This window comes from Vanellus vanellus, assembly GCF_965231255.1.
Source record: "Vanellus vanellus genome assembly, chromosome: 2".
NCBI lineage: Eukaryota > Metazoa > Chordata > Aves > Charadriiformes > Charadriidae > Vanellus > Vanellus vanellus.
In genome coordinates this window covers 155,653,243-155,669,822 of record NC_138906.1, presented here as the reverse complement: position 1 = coordinate 155,669,822, position 16,580 = coordinate 155,653,243, and the positions used below count along the sequence as shown (strand labels likewise).

The 16,580-nt window shown below is 42.5% G+C and overlaps 1 protein-coding gene across 1 annotated transcript in view; it reads left to right on the top strand.

Annotated features, from left to right (window-relative positions):
* Nucleotides 1–736: 736 nt before the first annotated feature.
* The window catches only part of ENPP2 (ectonucleotide pyrophosphatase/phosphodiesterase 2), a gene marked incomplete at its 5' end in the record, with an annotated part of 60,437 nt that continues 44,593 nt past the window's right edge, over nt 737–16,580 (top strand). The window contains 8 exons of the mRNA XM_082499432.1: nt 737–769; nt 1,083–1,185; nt 6,922–7,077; nt 9,200–9,325; nt 11,432–11,492; nt 12,717–12,814; nt 13,899–13,978; nt 15,207–15,326. Of these exons, the coding sequence (XP_082355558.1) occupies nt 737–769; nt 1,083–1,185; nt 6,922–7,077; nt 9,200–9,325; nt 11,432–11,492; nt 12,717–12,814; nt 13,899–13,978; nt 15,207–15,326 (777 nt within the window). The remainder of the gene's footprint in view (nt 770–1,082; nt 1,186–6,921; nt 7,078–9,199; nt 9,326–11,431; nt 11,493–12,716; nt 12,815–13,898; nt 13,979–15,206; nt 15,327–16,580) is intronic.

Below are 16,580 nucleotides of genomic sequence, written 5' to 3'. Positions count from 1 at the left end.
CCAGCTATTCAGATAAAGCTGCTTGCGTTTCCATCCATCCGAGCCTTGCACCGCCACAGCAGCGCGGGAGGACAGCGTTGAAAAATAACCCCCGCTCTGAAGGTGTCCCTAGTTTGGGGGGGACTCTGCTCTGTGACCCAGCTGGAAACTTCAGGAGCAAACTGGGGGAATGAGATGGGTGCCCAAGCTCCCAAAGCCCACCCAGCCGTCGCCAGGCCAGCAGCTGGGGCTGCGTGCTCGCCCCGTGCGCTGAGCCCACCGCGCAGCAACGCCTGCGACGCCGGGTGACATTTGAGGGTGGCATCGGGAGATTTTCATTTCCCAGCCCAGAGCGGAGCTTCCCCCCCTTCTTCTCTGAGCCAGATGGAGATGCATTTGGTTTCTCTTTTAACCATGTTACTTTTGCGAGGAGAATAAACCGAGCAGGAACAGCCCTTGGCCGCAGCAACACAAGAAAGCTCTGCTTTGCCAGAGGAAACCACATAAAAGCGTGCGTGTGTGTGTTTGGGGGGAGGGCGCAGCGAGGGATGATGCCTGGAGCTTCTTGCACTCGGAGCTGTGATTTGTGAGTGAAACATGATGAAATCACCCCCTGGACAAATCACACGAGCCTGTCAACCTCACCAGGTGGGATTACTTGTAGCTAATAGCCCGAACTCCCAGAGCAAACACAGCTCTGCGCTCACTATAAAGAAAAGGCGACGGTGCCGCGCCGGCTTTTCAAGAATTCTCTAGTATGGCTAAGAAGGGCTGCGGCCACTCGCACCAGGTAGGGGAGGGGAGGAGAGGAGAGGAGAGGAGCGTGTTTGCTTTTAGAGGAGGAGTAGCCCGTCTCTCCTGAACAAGTTCCTACAAAAAGGAGCGTTTCAGCTTCAGAAAGAGATGTTTTATTCATAAACCCCTTCTGCTTTGCGTTACTCTCCAACGGTGACGCTGTCAGCTGCTGCTTCAGTGATGGGAACTGCAGTGCTGGGGAGCCCGAAAGTACAGAGGACCATCTCTGCCCCTTTAATTGTAATGCTCTTAGCCCCGAAGTCCTGCTTTTTGCACAGTTTGCTCACTTTGCTGTTTTACTTTTGCAGGTTATATCTTTATTTGCTTTTGCATTTGGAGTAAATGTCTGCATGGGATTTACAACAAATCGATTTAGGAGATCTGAAGAATGGGATGAGGGCCCAGTATCAGGTACAGTAACGAACATAAATTGTACATCGCAATACCCTTATGTTATGTACTGTGGTTAGAAACCACTCCTACTCCGAAACAGTAGTTTGCTTGTTCCTTTTCCCTCTAGGATATAGAGAAGAAGAAATAACTTGCTGAGCCCGAGTCAGTTGACCTTTGGGACTCACCTATAGGTCTCCTATTTACTTAAACTTTTGCTCTGTGTGCATGTGACTATGGAAAATCTAGCTTATTTTAGGACTGAGCACTGTCAGCCTCACAGAGACCGGTCTCGTCAGCTCCTACATAGCATTCGCTGTGTTTTGTGCTCCGCACACTTTCCTTCTTAGAGCTAAGACAAACTCCCCGATAGGTTTAAGGGTACTGGTTTTATTTTGGTAGCTATTGAAGCGGTTTCTTGAAACCTGATTACTGCTTTCAAGAGGCACTGGTGAGAAAAGCTTTTGGGATTTCTGTGGCTCCTGAGGTCATGCCGGTTTGTGAACAGTAGACGGCAGACATCTGACGGCGGAGAGGGCCGGGAGAAGAGAGCAGGTGTTCGCCCAGATGTGCTGTCACCGAGTTGTCTATTTTTCTTTCGCCTCCTACTTTTTTCTTTGGAGGAAAGCGAGAACAAGCCACAGAAGGGACTGTTGTTTGTGTTCTGGGGCAGTATAGGGTTTTGTGAGCTCAGGCATAGTCCAAGTGGAAAAATATATATAACGGAAAACTAGTCTTTTTTCTTAAAAAAAAAAAAAAAAAAGTAGGCTTGACTTGTGTCTCTGTTCCTTCTTTTGGCAGGAGAAAGGAAACTTGTGGTCATTGACTTAGAGCTGGCTAATGTAACTGAAGTGAAAGGGTTTCATTTGCAATACCCGTCTGTAATGACAGCTTGCGAATTGTAACTATAAAATTGTTCACCGTGGCCTGAATTTGTTGTGTTCCTGGTAATGAAGCTGTGTTCCTCTTCCCCCCCCCCCCCCCCCCCCCCCCTTCGTCTTTCACAGGAATTGGTGTCTAATCATAGCCACAATCAGGGCTGCTGATCACTAAGCAAAGGCGTTTTAGGTAACCAAAAAGATAGTGGCTGTTGCTTTTGATCTTTATATAACGGGGAAAAAAATGTTGCTTGAAAACCAAATTTATTTCTATTTTTATCTTTTATTATGTTAACTGTAGAGCAGTTGTGTAGTGTGTGTAATAGCAACGTGAAGGATTTGCATTTCATGTCTTCAACACCTGACTGCCACTTGCTTTGCTTTCCTTGGTGTCCCTCTAGGCTTTAAGGCAGAGCTGGTCAGTTGATTTGTACTGAAGTCCCAAAGATGTGATATTGGGGACCCACTGCAGGTCATCAGTGCCAACTCTGCTGAGCCAACCAGCACTGTTCAGTACTGCCAGGGCTGGGATCAGTAGCTGTAAGCTGCTTGCAATAGCAGGAGGTTTAACTCAGCATTCCAGGAAAATAGGAAGAAATACAGGATCTCTGGCAAGAGGGCAGGAGATGGGGTACTTTTGACGGTCCGTTGAGAAATTGCTTACAGGTTGAATTGGACCAGCACCTGGCACTGAAGTAGTCCAGTCCACAATGCAACAATGAGTGACAGAAAAGTAACGGAGGGTTTTGTCCCTTCTGTGTTTACGCAGCTTGGTTACTTGCAGTAAAGAAAAAAAAAAAAGGATGTGATAGCAAAGAATAAAGTATTAGAGTCACATCTGTCTAAAGAAGAAAGTAAAAGGTTTTATTGGAGAGGTGCTTTTCTTAACAAAATTAAAGCACTGTGATGAAAGAAGCTATTTAGGCTCTTTTAGTTGCATGACTTTCAGTTGTAGTTCTTCAGAAGTCAGTGCAATGAAACATTCAGAATAAAGGATTGTTATAAATTCTTTTTCAACTCCAGTCTGCTTTTGCTTATTTTGCAACCCCACTCCACTTTGACTTATTTATTTCCAAGTTTCTTGGTGTTTAGAGTTAATTATTTTGGACTGAAAAAACACTCTCTCTTCACCAAATGTTACTGTATATAGCCAATTTGTTATTTCTCCAGGGGTATGCCATGACTGTAAGCAAAATTTAGTTTTCATCTAGCATAGGACTCATCTATGAGTCAAAAACAACATTCTTTTTTTTTCCCAGTTCCTTATAAATGCATGTCAAAGGAGTACCGAATGCCGAACCCCCTCTTCTTGTTCTCTTTTTACAGTGTACAGATATATATGCATTTATACATTTGAGATGTTTAATATTTGTACCCAACAAATTATTTCATTAAAACAATTTTTTGACTTAAAATTTCTAAAAGACATTAGAGAACCAAAGCTCCCATTCTTTCATAACCTCACATTTGTAAGTTATTGCTTTATGAGCTTTCTAGACATCTTTGTAAGCGCTTTAAAGGACTTTTAATTGAAATTTTACTCATTGCAATTGCATTCTGTAAAATGAAATGCAAGTTCATGTAAGAATATTATCTAGCAAAACTAGTGTTCGAAATGTTTTGTATAGGTATTTGGTTGATCCATATAGGTTCCATATAGGATCCAAAATGGCAAATGCTTACCAGGTAGTCTCCTTCCTGTAATGACTGTGCAAGCATGTCTATATTGTGTAGTTCTGTGATTGAAATACTACTGGAAGAGAATAAATTTGTTTTTTAAAAAAATATTGTAATCAGATAGAATCAGTGCAAGTAGTTTGATATGGCACTTTCCAAGGTCAATATAACACATTTACAATGGAAATGTAATAACCTCCATGGACTGAATCAGGAAGGCATTATTGGCCTGTGTAACTCTTCTTTCTCTCACCTGTGACATAAGAGACCATCTTTAGATGATTGTTTTCAGCTTAGTTGAAAAAAAAAAAAAAAAAGAATGCATGGGAAAAAGTGTGAAAAGCTTTATGTATTATGTAAGGAGGGGAGGGTCTTCATGTTGAGGTGCCTCTGCCTGCTGCATGGTCCGATTGCAGGAGCTGTGGAGGGATGCAGGAGTTTTGAAGCGGACTGTGTAAGTTTGCTCTGTACAGGGGCTTCCGTTAATTTGAAAACGCTTGCCCGGGATGGAGCTTCTGATGATATATTTTCAAACTATTCTGCATGCACCAGTACCCATGCCATGGCATTGTGCACGACCTGAAAATCATGGTCTGGCTGCAAAGGCAAGGTCAAGCGTGATAAACAAAGGAATGATCTTAAGGTATTCAGAGATCAGAAGAATTAAACCAAGTCCTCTTTTGTGTTGCTATATGGAAAGTATCCTACACTGACTCAGGAGGTGTGACTTGAATTTGCTAAGTAATTTGGGATTATTTGTTACATCAGTAATGAAGTGGTTGTCAAGAGATGTGAAAAAATAACAGGCGAGGTAGCTGGGCTAAACATTTCTTATGTGAAATGGAAACCCCACTTTCAGTTATAGAAGATGGAGCTAGAGGGGACCTTGAACAGCTATGTAGACCTTCTGTATATCCCAAGACATGGTCAGTTTTTACTGAAATGCTCCTGACAGATCTCGGTCTAACCTGTTCTTCAAAATCTCCAAGATCAGAGATTGCACAGCCTCTGTGGGCAATTTGTTCCAGTGTCTTCTTGATAAATGACCTGCTCTTTACAACAGCTAGACACTCCTTGAGCTGCATTTGACTCTGTCCCTTATGTAATCTGCAGTCAGATTTACACCTTCTCTTTCCTAAACGCATGTTGACATCTGTTTTTTGACCTTCTGAAACAATCTCCCTCTCACCCCTTGGAAATGAAGAGGGCAGTGCCAGTGTAAGGGATATATAGTGTACACTAGTATGTAATACCTTTCATTTACAGCTTACTGGATCTGTGACTATATATTACCTAGCTTCCAAAAAATAACATGGAAATACTATTTGGTAACAGATTTTCAGAAGCATTTGGCAGGAAACAGCTATCTTTAAGAATAAGGAGCAAGACTTCATATCTCTGAAAATCTGAGTGTCAGCATGCTTTGAAACAATTCTCATGCAATTAATTTCTAACATAGCTTTGTGGCCTCTTTATGTGAGCAAAAAAAAATAATGATCTCTTTGTTGCCAGACCTTTAGCTTCTTGGAAATGCATACAGCCAAAATATTGATGGCTCATTAAGAGCATGCTTGTAGGGTATGTACCTGTAGAGTGAAACTTCACTGTGTGTATGATGAGCAATACTGACCTGATTGAAAAAAAAAACCACAAATGCAGAGAGACACAGTTACCTGCTACCTTTTCCAGCAGTCATATGAATGTGCTTCACCACTGCCATGATTCATGACTGCAACCATGGTAGGTTTGGTTTTCTTTCCCGTTACCTTGCTGTAGGGTTGATTCACTGCCAGGTTTGCTCCCTGAAGTGGTTTATGCTGGTGTGCAACCAGTGCCAGTGCCACTCCAAGGAAAGTGGTGGAGCAATAGTGCTGGGGATGGGAGCTGGTGGGACATTAGCTACTACAGTGTCACCTCCAAACTTCCCCTTCATCTTCTTTTCCATCCATTCTCACAGTGTTGGGATAATGCCATCTTGTTTAGGAAGAGATTTCCCCTCAGTTTATGTGGAGACTAAACTTTCAGCTATGTAAAAGAGTAGGGGAAAAATATATAAGAAAAGATCAGAGCAACTGTTTCCCAAAACTGCCATTGCATCAGTCCTCTTAAAATCATACTGCTAATCATGGTGAGGTTTGCCAACACCAAAACCAAACCACGGTCTAAAAGAAAACAAACCCCAAGGCAATTTCAAAGACTTAATTTGAATGGGTCTCTCAAGGCACAAAAGTCATTGTGAAATTTTCCTTGGAACACCTCTGTTTTTAAAGAATAACATACATTCGTTATTTTATTTCATAAAATACTATTAACCCTAGAAAGTAGCACACAATTTTCCTGCTTCACATAAGCTGCTATGTAGGATTCTCTTATAGAAAAAATGTATAGTATGCATAAAATATGTAAAGAGTATGAAATACTAAGTTTTGAGAAAAGAGCAGAGAAGTACATATCAGCTTTGATAGTAAGGGCCCTTACTAATAAATAGATTATTGAAGTCTAATACATTATTCATGGTTTTCAGACTGGCAGTCCTCCATTTAGTTATACACATCAAATATATTGTTTTTACATACTTTTTGTATTTTGTTAAGGTTTTATAATGTAATACTCTACAGAAGCCCACCAAAAAGCCTTGCTTTACTTCTCCATTAATTTATAGAACATCTTACAGTTTTCTTTCACGCTTGACATTGATTTGGCGCCTTCCAGTATAGCAAACCAAGTCCTGCTGACTGCACGTAGATTAATTGCAGTCCTTTCCTATGCAAACTGCCCAGCCAGCCATGAAAATGTCACTTAGTTTCTGGAAACAAAGGCCTGCTTCTGAGGAATAGCTGCAGCTCCTGGAATGGGGCCTTGGAGACTTCAATACATTTCTGCTAATGATCTCTTGATTGTTACAGAGGTAAAGCCAGGGCTGTTTCTTTGCAGGACATTATCACAGCACGGCTGCTTCCTTCTTTTTTTTTTTTTTTTTTTTTTTTTTCTCCCCTCCCCAAAAAGAGCAACCTTTTTGGAATTTGTTCTTTTTGTTTGGTTGGTTTTTCGTTTCTTCAAGCTACCCTTCTCCTCTTCCTGCTCCCTTCCCTTCTCCAGAGCAGGCAGCCGAGGTTTTGCTCATCCGAGTGGCTCGGGGCTGAGCTGCCCGTCCCACCGCTGCTGGCCTGATGGATGTTGCCCTGTTTCTTGTTCCACACAGTCCTGTCAGATTCCCCCTGGATCAGTACCTCTGGCTCCTGCAAAAACAGATGCTTTGAACTTCAAGAGGCAGAGCCTCCTGGCTGCCGCTGTGACAACCTGTGCAAGAGCTACAACAGCTGCTGCTTCGACTTTGATGAGCTGTGCTTAAAGACAGGTACGAGTGGTCTCCTGTCCCGCACTGCCAGGCGCTGTTGACACCTGGTTTCTACCAGCGGTCGGGACCTGCCTGATAAACCAGCGCTCGCTGCCATAACCTGCATCTCCTCTGCACCTCACCTTGCCTTGCCAGGCAGGCTTGGCTCAGCCCGAAATGCAGCCCATGTTTCCTTGCAAGGAGCAGTAGGGATGCACACTTATCGCTCCTCACTGCTGGGCTTCAGCCACGGTTTCCAGGGCAGAAAAAGCAGGGTACTATTCATACTACATGAAAAGTAGATCTTCTGATACTCAGTCAATAGTAATAATCAGTGTTGAGGCACCGGTTTGACCTCCAGGTTGCAATGAAAAGGTAAAGGCTGGAGGTTGGTCATTCCGTGTCAGCCATCCTTTTTTCTCCCAAGTGACAACTTAATATTGGAGCAATTCATGCTCGCTTGTGGGTTGTGCATTGGGGTTACTTGTGAAGGCGCCTCTGAACCTGGGGGCGTTGAAGCGGCATGGGTCCTCTTGGAGCAAGCTGCAGGTGACAGGCTGGCCTTGTTATCCTTGCCCCAGACTCCGATTTCCAGATGTCAGGATGCATATAACATGCTGGTAAAAACGTTTGACTTCAATTCATTGGGCCCTGGGGGATGGAAATACAGCGCTGGGTTCATTTTCTTTTTGGTTGTTTTTTTTTTTTTTTTCATGAGTCCTAGGCAAAGAGAACTTCAAAGAGGGCCATGAGTTATGTTTTACTTCTTAGCATAGTGCATTTAAATTATTAGTTGTACCCATCTCCTTGAGTGTTTGCACAGTGGTCAGAGTTGACACAGGTGCCTTCTACTTTTGCCATTAAACATTTTCTTGCTTTATCAAAGAATTACACTTACTAAGCAGCCAGAAGAGAAGTCCAATGATTAAAAATATCATTGCCCATGGATGTGCCATGCTTGAGAGTCCTGAGTTCCTCAGTTCTGTTTATAATGATATCATTTTAATAGCTTGGTACCAAAAAATAGTGAGCTAATCTGGTATGAAAAACTACTTTGGTTCCAGGCCAAAAACATTTGAATTTTATGCTGACACCAGTGTAAATGACTGCAGAATGAGAGGCTCTTTTTGAAGACTTTCAGCACAATACAAGATGGTTGCTACTAAAGGGCTGACTTTCAGTTCCTCAGCCTTCTGTCCGCAGCACACCATGTCCACATATGTGTATGGATACCTGCGTAGCCCTTGGGACTGTTGTTTGAGTTGTCATATACTCCCACAGGCATTCATTAAGGCAATTATCACATGTACAATCTGTAGATATTACATATTTATAGAAAAAAGCCCCAAATGAAGGAGAAAAGGGGGTAAAATACATTGCTCTGATGTGGTGCGTTTTTTAACGGGTGCACGTTGTCTAAAGTGATTTCTAAAGTCTCTTGTTGGTTGGGCCAGGATGTGAAAAACCATATGCTTACATCCTTAGGCCTTATTCCTAAGTGTAGCCGTGTACTACCCTGGAAAGAACACCCTAATTTAGACAGGCCCTTCGATCCTGACTTCATTCGCAAGATGAGAAGAGCTGGAGTGTTTTACAGCAGCCATGCCATGTTTTTTTCTTGAAGAACAGCTCTTGTTCTCATAACTTCACAGTTGGTGCTGAATCTCACCCTGTGGGTGAGGAACTGATGGGAGTAAACATCAAGTCTCTTCAACTTTCTCTTATTTCCTGTGGATTGAACTGAGGACTCAAATAGTTGGGAGAAAAATGATGAATTACTCAAGAAACAGCAGAATTTTTAGTTTGTGCTCCAGGCCCCACCATTTATCTTTCAAGATCCTTTCTTGTCTTCTCCTTTCCACATTTTTTCTGGCATTCAGGTTGTACGAAGCCCGGAGTACAACACCCGAGGGTAGCAGAAGCACTGGTGAGTGGGTGGAGGAGCCCTCCTGCACCCGCAAGACACAAGGGTCCTTTTTGTTTCTGGTTGACATACCTACTTCAGGGGTCTTGAAATCACTAAAATGGGGCCATAAACTTTACATCCAACTTTAACGACTAGAGTGTTGTCATTATGGCTTGAGTGAGTACTTTCTGTTTTGATTATAATCTCTCATTCTTGCTTACCTTGTGAATATTTTAGCTCGGGGCTGGGAATGTACCAAAGATCGCTGTGGAGAAACCAGGAATGATGACAATGCTTGTCACTGCTCTGAAGACTGCTTAAGTAGAGGAGATTGTTGTACTAATTACCAAGTCATTTGCAAAGGTACGACTTTGGTCTTTCTACCTCTTATCTTTCCAGACCTGACAGAAGACAGCCCTGTGGGTACAGAATTTTCTTCTAAAGAAGGAACCCTCTCCTTGTCTAGTTCTGGGTGTTTTGGGTTTTTTGGGGTTGTTTTTTTTTGTTTGTTTGTGGTTTTTTTTGTTTGTTTGTTTTGTTTTTTTTTTTTTTTTTTGAGGAGAGAGGAAGAATGGGGAGTATATTTATAATTTTTTGGGCACTAACAGAGGTGAATACTTCTGATTTGTTGATGGTTGAAGGACGTTGTCTTTGCCCACAGAGATATTGATAGAAAGAGGTGTGGGTGGTGAAGAAGAGTTTAAAGTGAAACACGGAAGTGTTCAGATGCATTTGTCCGCATCACGGGGAAAGCGGGGATATCTGATGGTCTCAGAGGGAATGGAGCATTCCTAGATATGTTATCTCCCTCTCAAAGGCCTCTGGACACCCCCACCACAAAAGCTCCTGCTCAAACTACTTGGTCTAACGCTTGCAGGCCTTTCTTGTGGGAAAGGGGTTGCGAGAATACAAGGGCTGTATTTTGCAGGTGAGTGGCACGGGCTTCAGAGGACACATTGGGGATGACCGTGCCACCTTCTAGATGCACCATGGCTGCAGTATAGCCTGGTGGGTGGATGGGCTGTGAAGGCTTAATTTTCATTGTCTACCCTGATCTTTTGGAGCATGTCCTGCCTTGTGTAATGTGTCTCCCATTCAGAGCAGATCTTCTGAACCTTGGTAACGAGCTGTGCAGGTTCTCACTTTTGTATCTCAGCTAGTTCTTTTTTTCATTCATTAACTGGTGGAAGGGTTACAGTGGGAAATTTTTTTTCCACACCATTTTCACCTACTGCATAATGATAATAGTTCAGATCCATACACCGAAAATGCACTTTTATTCTTTACTTGAGTTTTGCTGTTGGGAATCTGAATGAAATATGTGTCTTCAAGCAAGTGCCCTTAGATTGATTATGTTCTTCATCTTCCCAAAGAAATGCAGAGCTGAGACCGCTTAAATACTGCTATAGTTTTCAGTTCCTGCCTATTTTGCGAGCTCCCCTTTACAAGGGTCAGGACAGAAGAATTTACACGTCTCCAGCTTTAATGTACATAATCTTTGTTTAATCGGCTGATAACAAATGATCTCAATGACCCTGGTGCTCTGACAGGAGTAAGCCTTATGTGTGAACAGTGTTTCCATGTGAGGAGAGTGTGTTGTGGTTGGTTTGTTGTGTTTTTTTCTTGGAAATTGTCCCTCCACCTCCTGTCATGGTCAGTAGGAATTGCTGCAGGACGCATTTCCTGCAGATCTTTTCTATGGTGCTTTTTGTTTTGTTCTTTTCATTGAACACATTAATAGTTCCTTGAATAGTGCCAGATTCAGGAAGCAAGCCTCATTAGCTACTAATTAGTTTTTAAATTGACCTGTGAAATTGCAAGTCATGAGCTACTCTTTAGTCAGCATTCAGCAGTGAAAACCTTAAGAAAATGATTACATAAAGTAGTTTTAACTAATATAGCTCTGAAAGAGTATTAATGCTTTTTTTAGCCTTGTCTGAGTCTCACCTGATCTATGAGCCGATCAGCTCTCTAAACCAGCTGGAAACTATTTAGAGTTGTTTTTCTTCCCCAGAATGAATTTTGTTTTGTGTCGTTAGCCAGCTGAATCAGCTCACGGAGACATCAGAGCTGGTGGGGAGGAGGGTGGGCATTCACAGCCAGAAGCAGTACTACCTGGTTTTGACAGATTGAAAATAAAAAAATTAAAATAGATGACTGCCATGCCTAAAGTGTTACCACTGTCTCCTGCGGTCAAAAGGAGGCTTTCAACTCCAGTTTTAACAGCTACTTCTAGGAGTGCTAGTTTGGATATGCTTGTTGAATAGAATATAACCAGATCACATTGTTCACCTTTGTGAAAAGACCTGCTCGTTACTCATGTGAAGTAGGACAAGACCATCCGTTAAGTTGAGCTAGACTTTTTTTTTTTTTTTTTTTTTTTTTTTTTTTTTTACATTTTCTGTGAAACCTGTAGCTGTGTCCACAGATACTTTCTTTTTTGAAATTCCAATGTGACTTTTCTGGTAGGAGAAACCCACTGGGTGGATGATGACTGTGAAGAGATAAAGGCTCCTGAGTGTCCAGCAGGGTAAGTGTTTTGCACGCAACTGTGGAGTCAGATGCAGCAAAGCCAATGGGCCCCAGCGCTGCCCTGGACCTCCAACCACCGTGTTTCTGCACTGGCCCTGTCACGCAGCATGGATGGCTGTGGGTTGGATGCTTGCCTGTGCTTCCCCATTTGTACAATTAGGCTCATAACGCAATTGCCTGTGAGCTGCTGGATGAGTAGTAGTGTATAATATGTGGGCTTCAACTCTTGGTCTTTGATCACCTGCTGATGGGTTTGCCCGCTCCACTTACCCACCTAGAGAAGGTAACCAAACTCTCTTGTACTCAGTGGAAAGGTTCAGGATTTTCTGATTTCAATAAAATTCAGGTTGAGCCATACGTGAACGCAGTTCTGGCCCCTTTTTTTTAATTTTGATTTTGTACTTTTAGTGTTTTCTTCCTAAATGAAAGGATTTCTAAAATGCGATGGAATACAGGCTTGACTTACTGAGGTATTTGAGCAAATGAATAGCATTGAGAAAGTAAGCACTTTTGAAACCAGTTGTCTCACTATTCTCCTTAAAGATCTGCTTAGGTGCTGTGTTGGGTTGCAGCTCAGTCTCTGCTATGAGGAGGATAGTTTAGAGAAGATAGGAGCCCCTGCTTCTCCTGGTGACAGTGATGGCTGCTTACCCTCGCAGCAGATGATTAACATTAAAAGCCCAGCTATGTGTGTCCAGGACACATCTCTGCCTGCTTAGGGTCAACTCCCAGCAGCAGCAGTAAATAAAAATGTAATAAAATAACATGAAACACTGTCGTCTTTAGTATGTGAGGATGAGCTCTGCCTCACAGAGCTCACTCAAAATGCCACATGGACTTTTGTCTGTGAAGAAAGAAGACCAGGTGCCATGACACATGTGGTTTTTAACTACAGATTGTATGCTAGGGTGCGCACTCATGCATACTATTTTTTTTTTTTCCTTCTCCATCTCCTATAAGCACTTGCCTTTTTCGGCTATATGCTTTTAGCTGCTCAGGGAAGATGTTGGAGTTCAGCCCTTTCACTGACTGAGCGAACACTGGACGTTACTAAGTGTGAAGATTATCAGTTTGTGCTGTTATGTTAAGTAAGCAAAAAATTATAGATATATAACATATGCAGTAACTGTAACTTAGATTCTCCAGAGTTTCAGTGAGCAAGTGGAAGTAAAAAGAAATAATTTTGAAATGCTGCCTTACACTTTGCTACTTTTGCTTTTAGCTTTGTTCGTCCTCCTTTGATCATCTTCTCTGTTGATGGTTTCCGTGCATCATATATGAAGAAAGGGAACAAGGTCATGCCCAATATTGAAAAACTGAGTGAGTACATCTGTTTTCTTACAATAAATGAAAGACAACCTCCTCCAGCCCAGTTGTTTTCATTGTTCATTGAGCAACAGAATTCAGCGTGGAGCTGGCAGGTAGAAGTGCTGTGTTCCTCTGATGGAAAGGTCTAATAAAGATTAAGTCTTTTTTTCCATGCAAGGGAAATGGCAGAATTTCCCTTTGGTTTAGATGGTATCAACTGGCGGCTTGAAAGCACCCTGGCTAAAGCAGCACCCGTGGGGAGAGAGTGGGGAGAGAGCTGCTGCTTTGGGGAACGCTGCTCAGAATTGGTGACCTTCGTATGGTCATCTTCAGTACGTGATTTGTATCATGCACTCTTATAGGCTATTTGGGAGATGCCCACAAAATTTTCCACTTGATTCACTTGATGTTGAAGATAGCGGCAAGTGGTTCAGGAGCTGCGGTGAACGTGTGCTAACTGGCTGGGGACGTGCCCCAGCGATGAGCAGCCCTGCACTCACCTCTGGGGGAGCGGGCAGCCACCTGGGTTTGTGGAGTACTGGACGCAACTCGTATTTGAGCTTCTCAGTACAGCATGGTAGTTTGCGTGTGTGTCCATACCCTTGAAAGGTGTTTGTTTGTTGGTTGTTCTTTTTTTTTCCCCTGTGTGTGTGCGCTGACCCTCGTATTTGTGTAGCCATCTGGGGAGCTGTGGCCAAAGCCCATTGTGAAACTGCAGCTTTAGTATATTTGTCCCTTAAAATTAGCCTGCGTTTTCCCATGTTGTTTTACTTAGCAAGATACTTCCAATGACTCTTGCCTCTGGAAGGAGGCTAGCTCGGAAAGGAAAACACTATGGAAATGTAGGTGGTTCTGTAGTCCTCTAGCTGCGTTATTTCAGTTGTTTATTGTGAGGTACAAAGAGCGCGTGAGTGGATTTACTACTGTCTCACGGGAAGCCCTGCCAATGTTAAGCAGCAGAAAGTTCATTTAAATTGGTTAAAATTTAACCAATTTCTGCAGCATTTTGAGTCACAGCAAATTACTTCCTCTGTGTTTGTTTTCTATGTCTGAGAGCTTCACTTCCTAATGTTTGTGTGCCCTATTGATTTTTCAGGATCTTGTGGAACACATTCTCCTTACATGAGACCTGTCTACCCTACAAAAACTTTCCCCAACTTGTACACCCTTGCTACTGTAAGTCGCTGCGAAGGACTTTTTGATGATAAAATGTTGCATTGCAGTAGAAATGTGGGTTGTGGGAAGCAAGTATTTTGTTGTTTGGTTGGGTTTTTTTTGTTTTTTTTTTTTAATAAAACTGCTTCACTGTCCAGCCTTTTTGGCCTTCGGTTAGGTTAAGTATTTTCTTCAGTATTTTGAAGTTCTGAGATACACTTTATCTCACCACTATACACCGTGTTACAGCTTTCCTGCGCTTTCACAGTTATTTGTACTGCTGTGTAATTACAGGTCAGAGTTTTTCTAGGGGGAAAAAAACACCCCTGAAATTCCTACCCAGAATACAACCAGCAGTTGTTCCTTCATTGGAGTAGTTGAAGTCAGTGGGGCTGACTTAGCAGCTGACTTACAATTTACAGCTGCTGACTGTGTCTGGATGCTGCGTTGGCCCTGCAGTAAAACGAACCATCACTTTGGCACTCTGGTGGCATGGCTGGCGGCCAGGCTGTCCCCACCCTGGGATGCAAACACTCCTGTGTGACGGTGACAGTGCTTCCAAAACTGGGCTAAGGGACTTCCTACCTGCAGCTGCATTTTTTTTCCTCCTCTTTTTTTTAATGCAGCCTCTCCACAAATGTTAGATGGGAAGAGAAAGGAGGGGACGGAGAAACGAATAGCTGGGGATGGGAGAGAGCCAAGAGAAAGGGAGAAAAGCAGAAACCTCTTACATTGCCTTTGCTGCTGGACAAACTGTGATATAAGGCCATGGCTTTGAGGGACTTGCCTCATTTTTTTTCTTGGAAATAACTCTTTATCTCACAGAGGCTCTGGTAGAGATAAAACATTATAAAATGGAAATGTTAAGTGTTACTCATGGAACCAGAGAATGAATTACTGTTTCTAGAAAGGGAATTCATGAAGAGGAACTGAAAGTTCAAATCAATCTTCTTTTCATAAATTTTTGCTTTCTTTAGATGGCCTCAAACTAACTTTTAAACAGTGTGAAAATACTTCAAAGTATCAAGTAACAGGAGTTTTTGTGCTTTTTAGCACAATTCAATCATCTCCTACTGCTTTCATTACTACAGCCAGTTTTAAATGTGCTTATCTTAAAGTTACAACATTTTCTGGTGTGCAGTTACAAAGATACCTATTTTAAAATAATCTAGTGGTATTTGCATATAGCCATGAAGAACTGGATTGGTGTGCATTAGGGTTTTACTAATTAATCTACTTCTGCACGAAGGGGCTTTATCCTGAATCCCATGGAATCGTTGGCAATTCGATGTATGACCCAGTGTTTGATGCCAGCTTCAGTCTTCGAGGGCGAGAGAAATTCAATCACAGATGGTGGGGAGGTCAACCGGTAAGTTTCAGATTCCCTCCTCCCTTTCCTCCCCTCCCTCTGTGCTGTGGAACATAGCCAACAATAATAATTAAAAAAATACATCTGTGAACAATTTGTACCTAATCTCCCCCTGGCTGGCCCTGTGTCTATCAATTTAATGTAACGTTTTGAGTTGGCTTTGGCTTTTCAGAATAATAAAGCCATTGATTATGGAAAGGTGCTTGCATTGATAAGTATAAATTAGATGTGGCCAGGAAAAAAACCTCACTTAGGCAGCAGTTTAACACGAATTACTATATTTTTGTCACCTTGGCATAATGTTTCCTTTTCATTATGGGTTTCTCAGGTTTTTCTCCTGGTAATGTTCTTGTGGCAGTTTTAGTATTAATGTTCTGTCAGAGTAGCACGGCACAGCTTCATAATTATCATTTGTTAAGTCCACAAGCGATCGCTGTTACCTGAATTGCTGCAGAGGCTGTAGAAGTTTGTGAATTAATTGCCCTGAGCACAGCAGCAGTGGTTGAACTAGGTCCTCTCTCTTAGATTAGCATTGGACTTGTTGGTTTCTGTAGCTCTGAATCCTTATTCTGGGCAAGGAAATGGCCTCCTTCAAAGTATTCTGTCTTATAACAGCCAAGAAGGTCCCCTTACTTCTGCTGCACTTTCCCCTCTTAGTGCATGCTGTGGTGGCTTGTTTTGCCAATAAAAGTGGGTATAAATTAAACTAATAAGTTTTACATGCAAGCAGCAAAGGTGCATGCACATTGCATTGCACTGATTGCTTGGGAAACTATAGTTCAAAAGCTCCCTGACCAGTTAACCTCAAAAAGGAGCGGGATGGTAGAGGTGGGGAAATTGGAAGGCATTTGGGAACATAATAATCTATCATTGCTGTTTGCTAAAGTGATCAGTGTCATCCCCCAAATCTCTTAAGACGGAAATATCCCAAGAGACTAAAGGAAGTTACTCAAATGGTTTTAGGCTTAGTGAGTGTGTGTGTTATTTGTCTGCATGTGGGTTTAGTCCGCAACAAATGCGAGACGAGAATTTAGAGCTGCAGGCAGATGTTTGACAGACAGATGTGTCTGGCTGTAGCTGAGCCAGAATGAGGTATTTGTGCTCTTGTAAAATTTGTCAGTGTAACATTGAGCGTAGTTACTCCCTCGCCCAGCTATGACCCGGCTTAGCTGTTAGCATGGGTTGTGTGCAGCGGAGAGGGTGAGGAACGTGCCTGGCGGTTATCCCCCTCAATGTGAGCGCAGAAGCAGGATC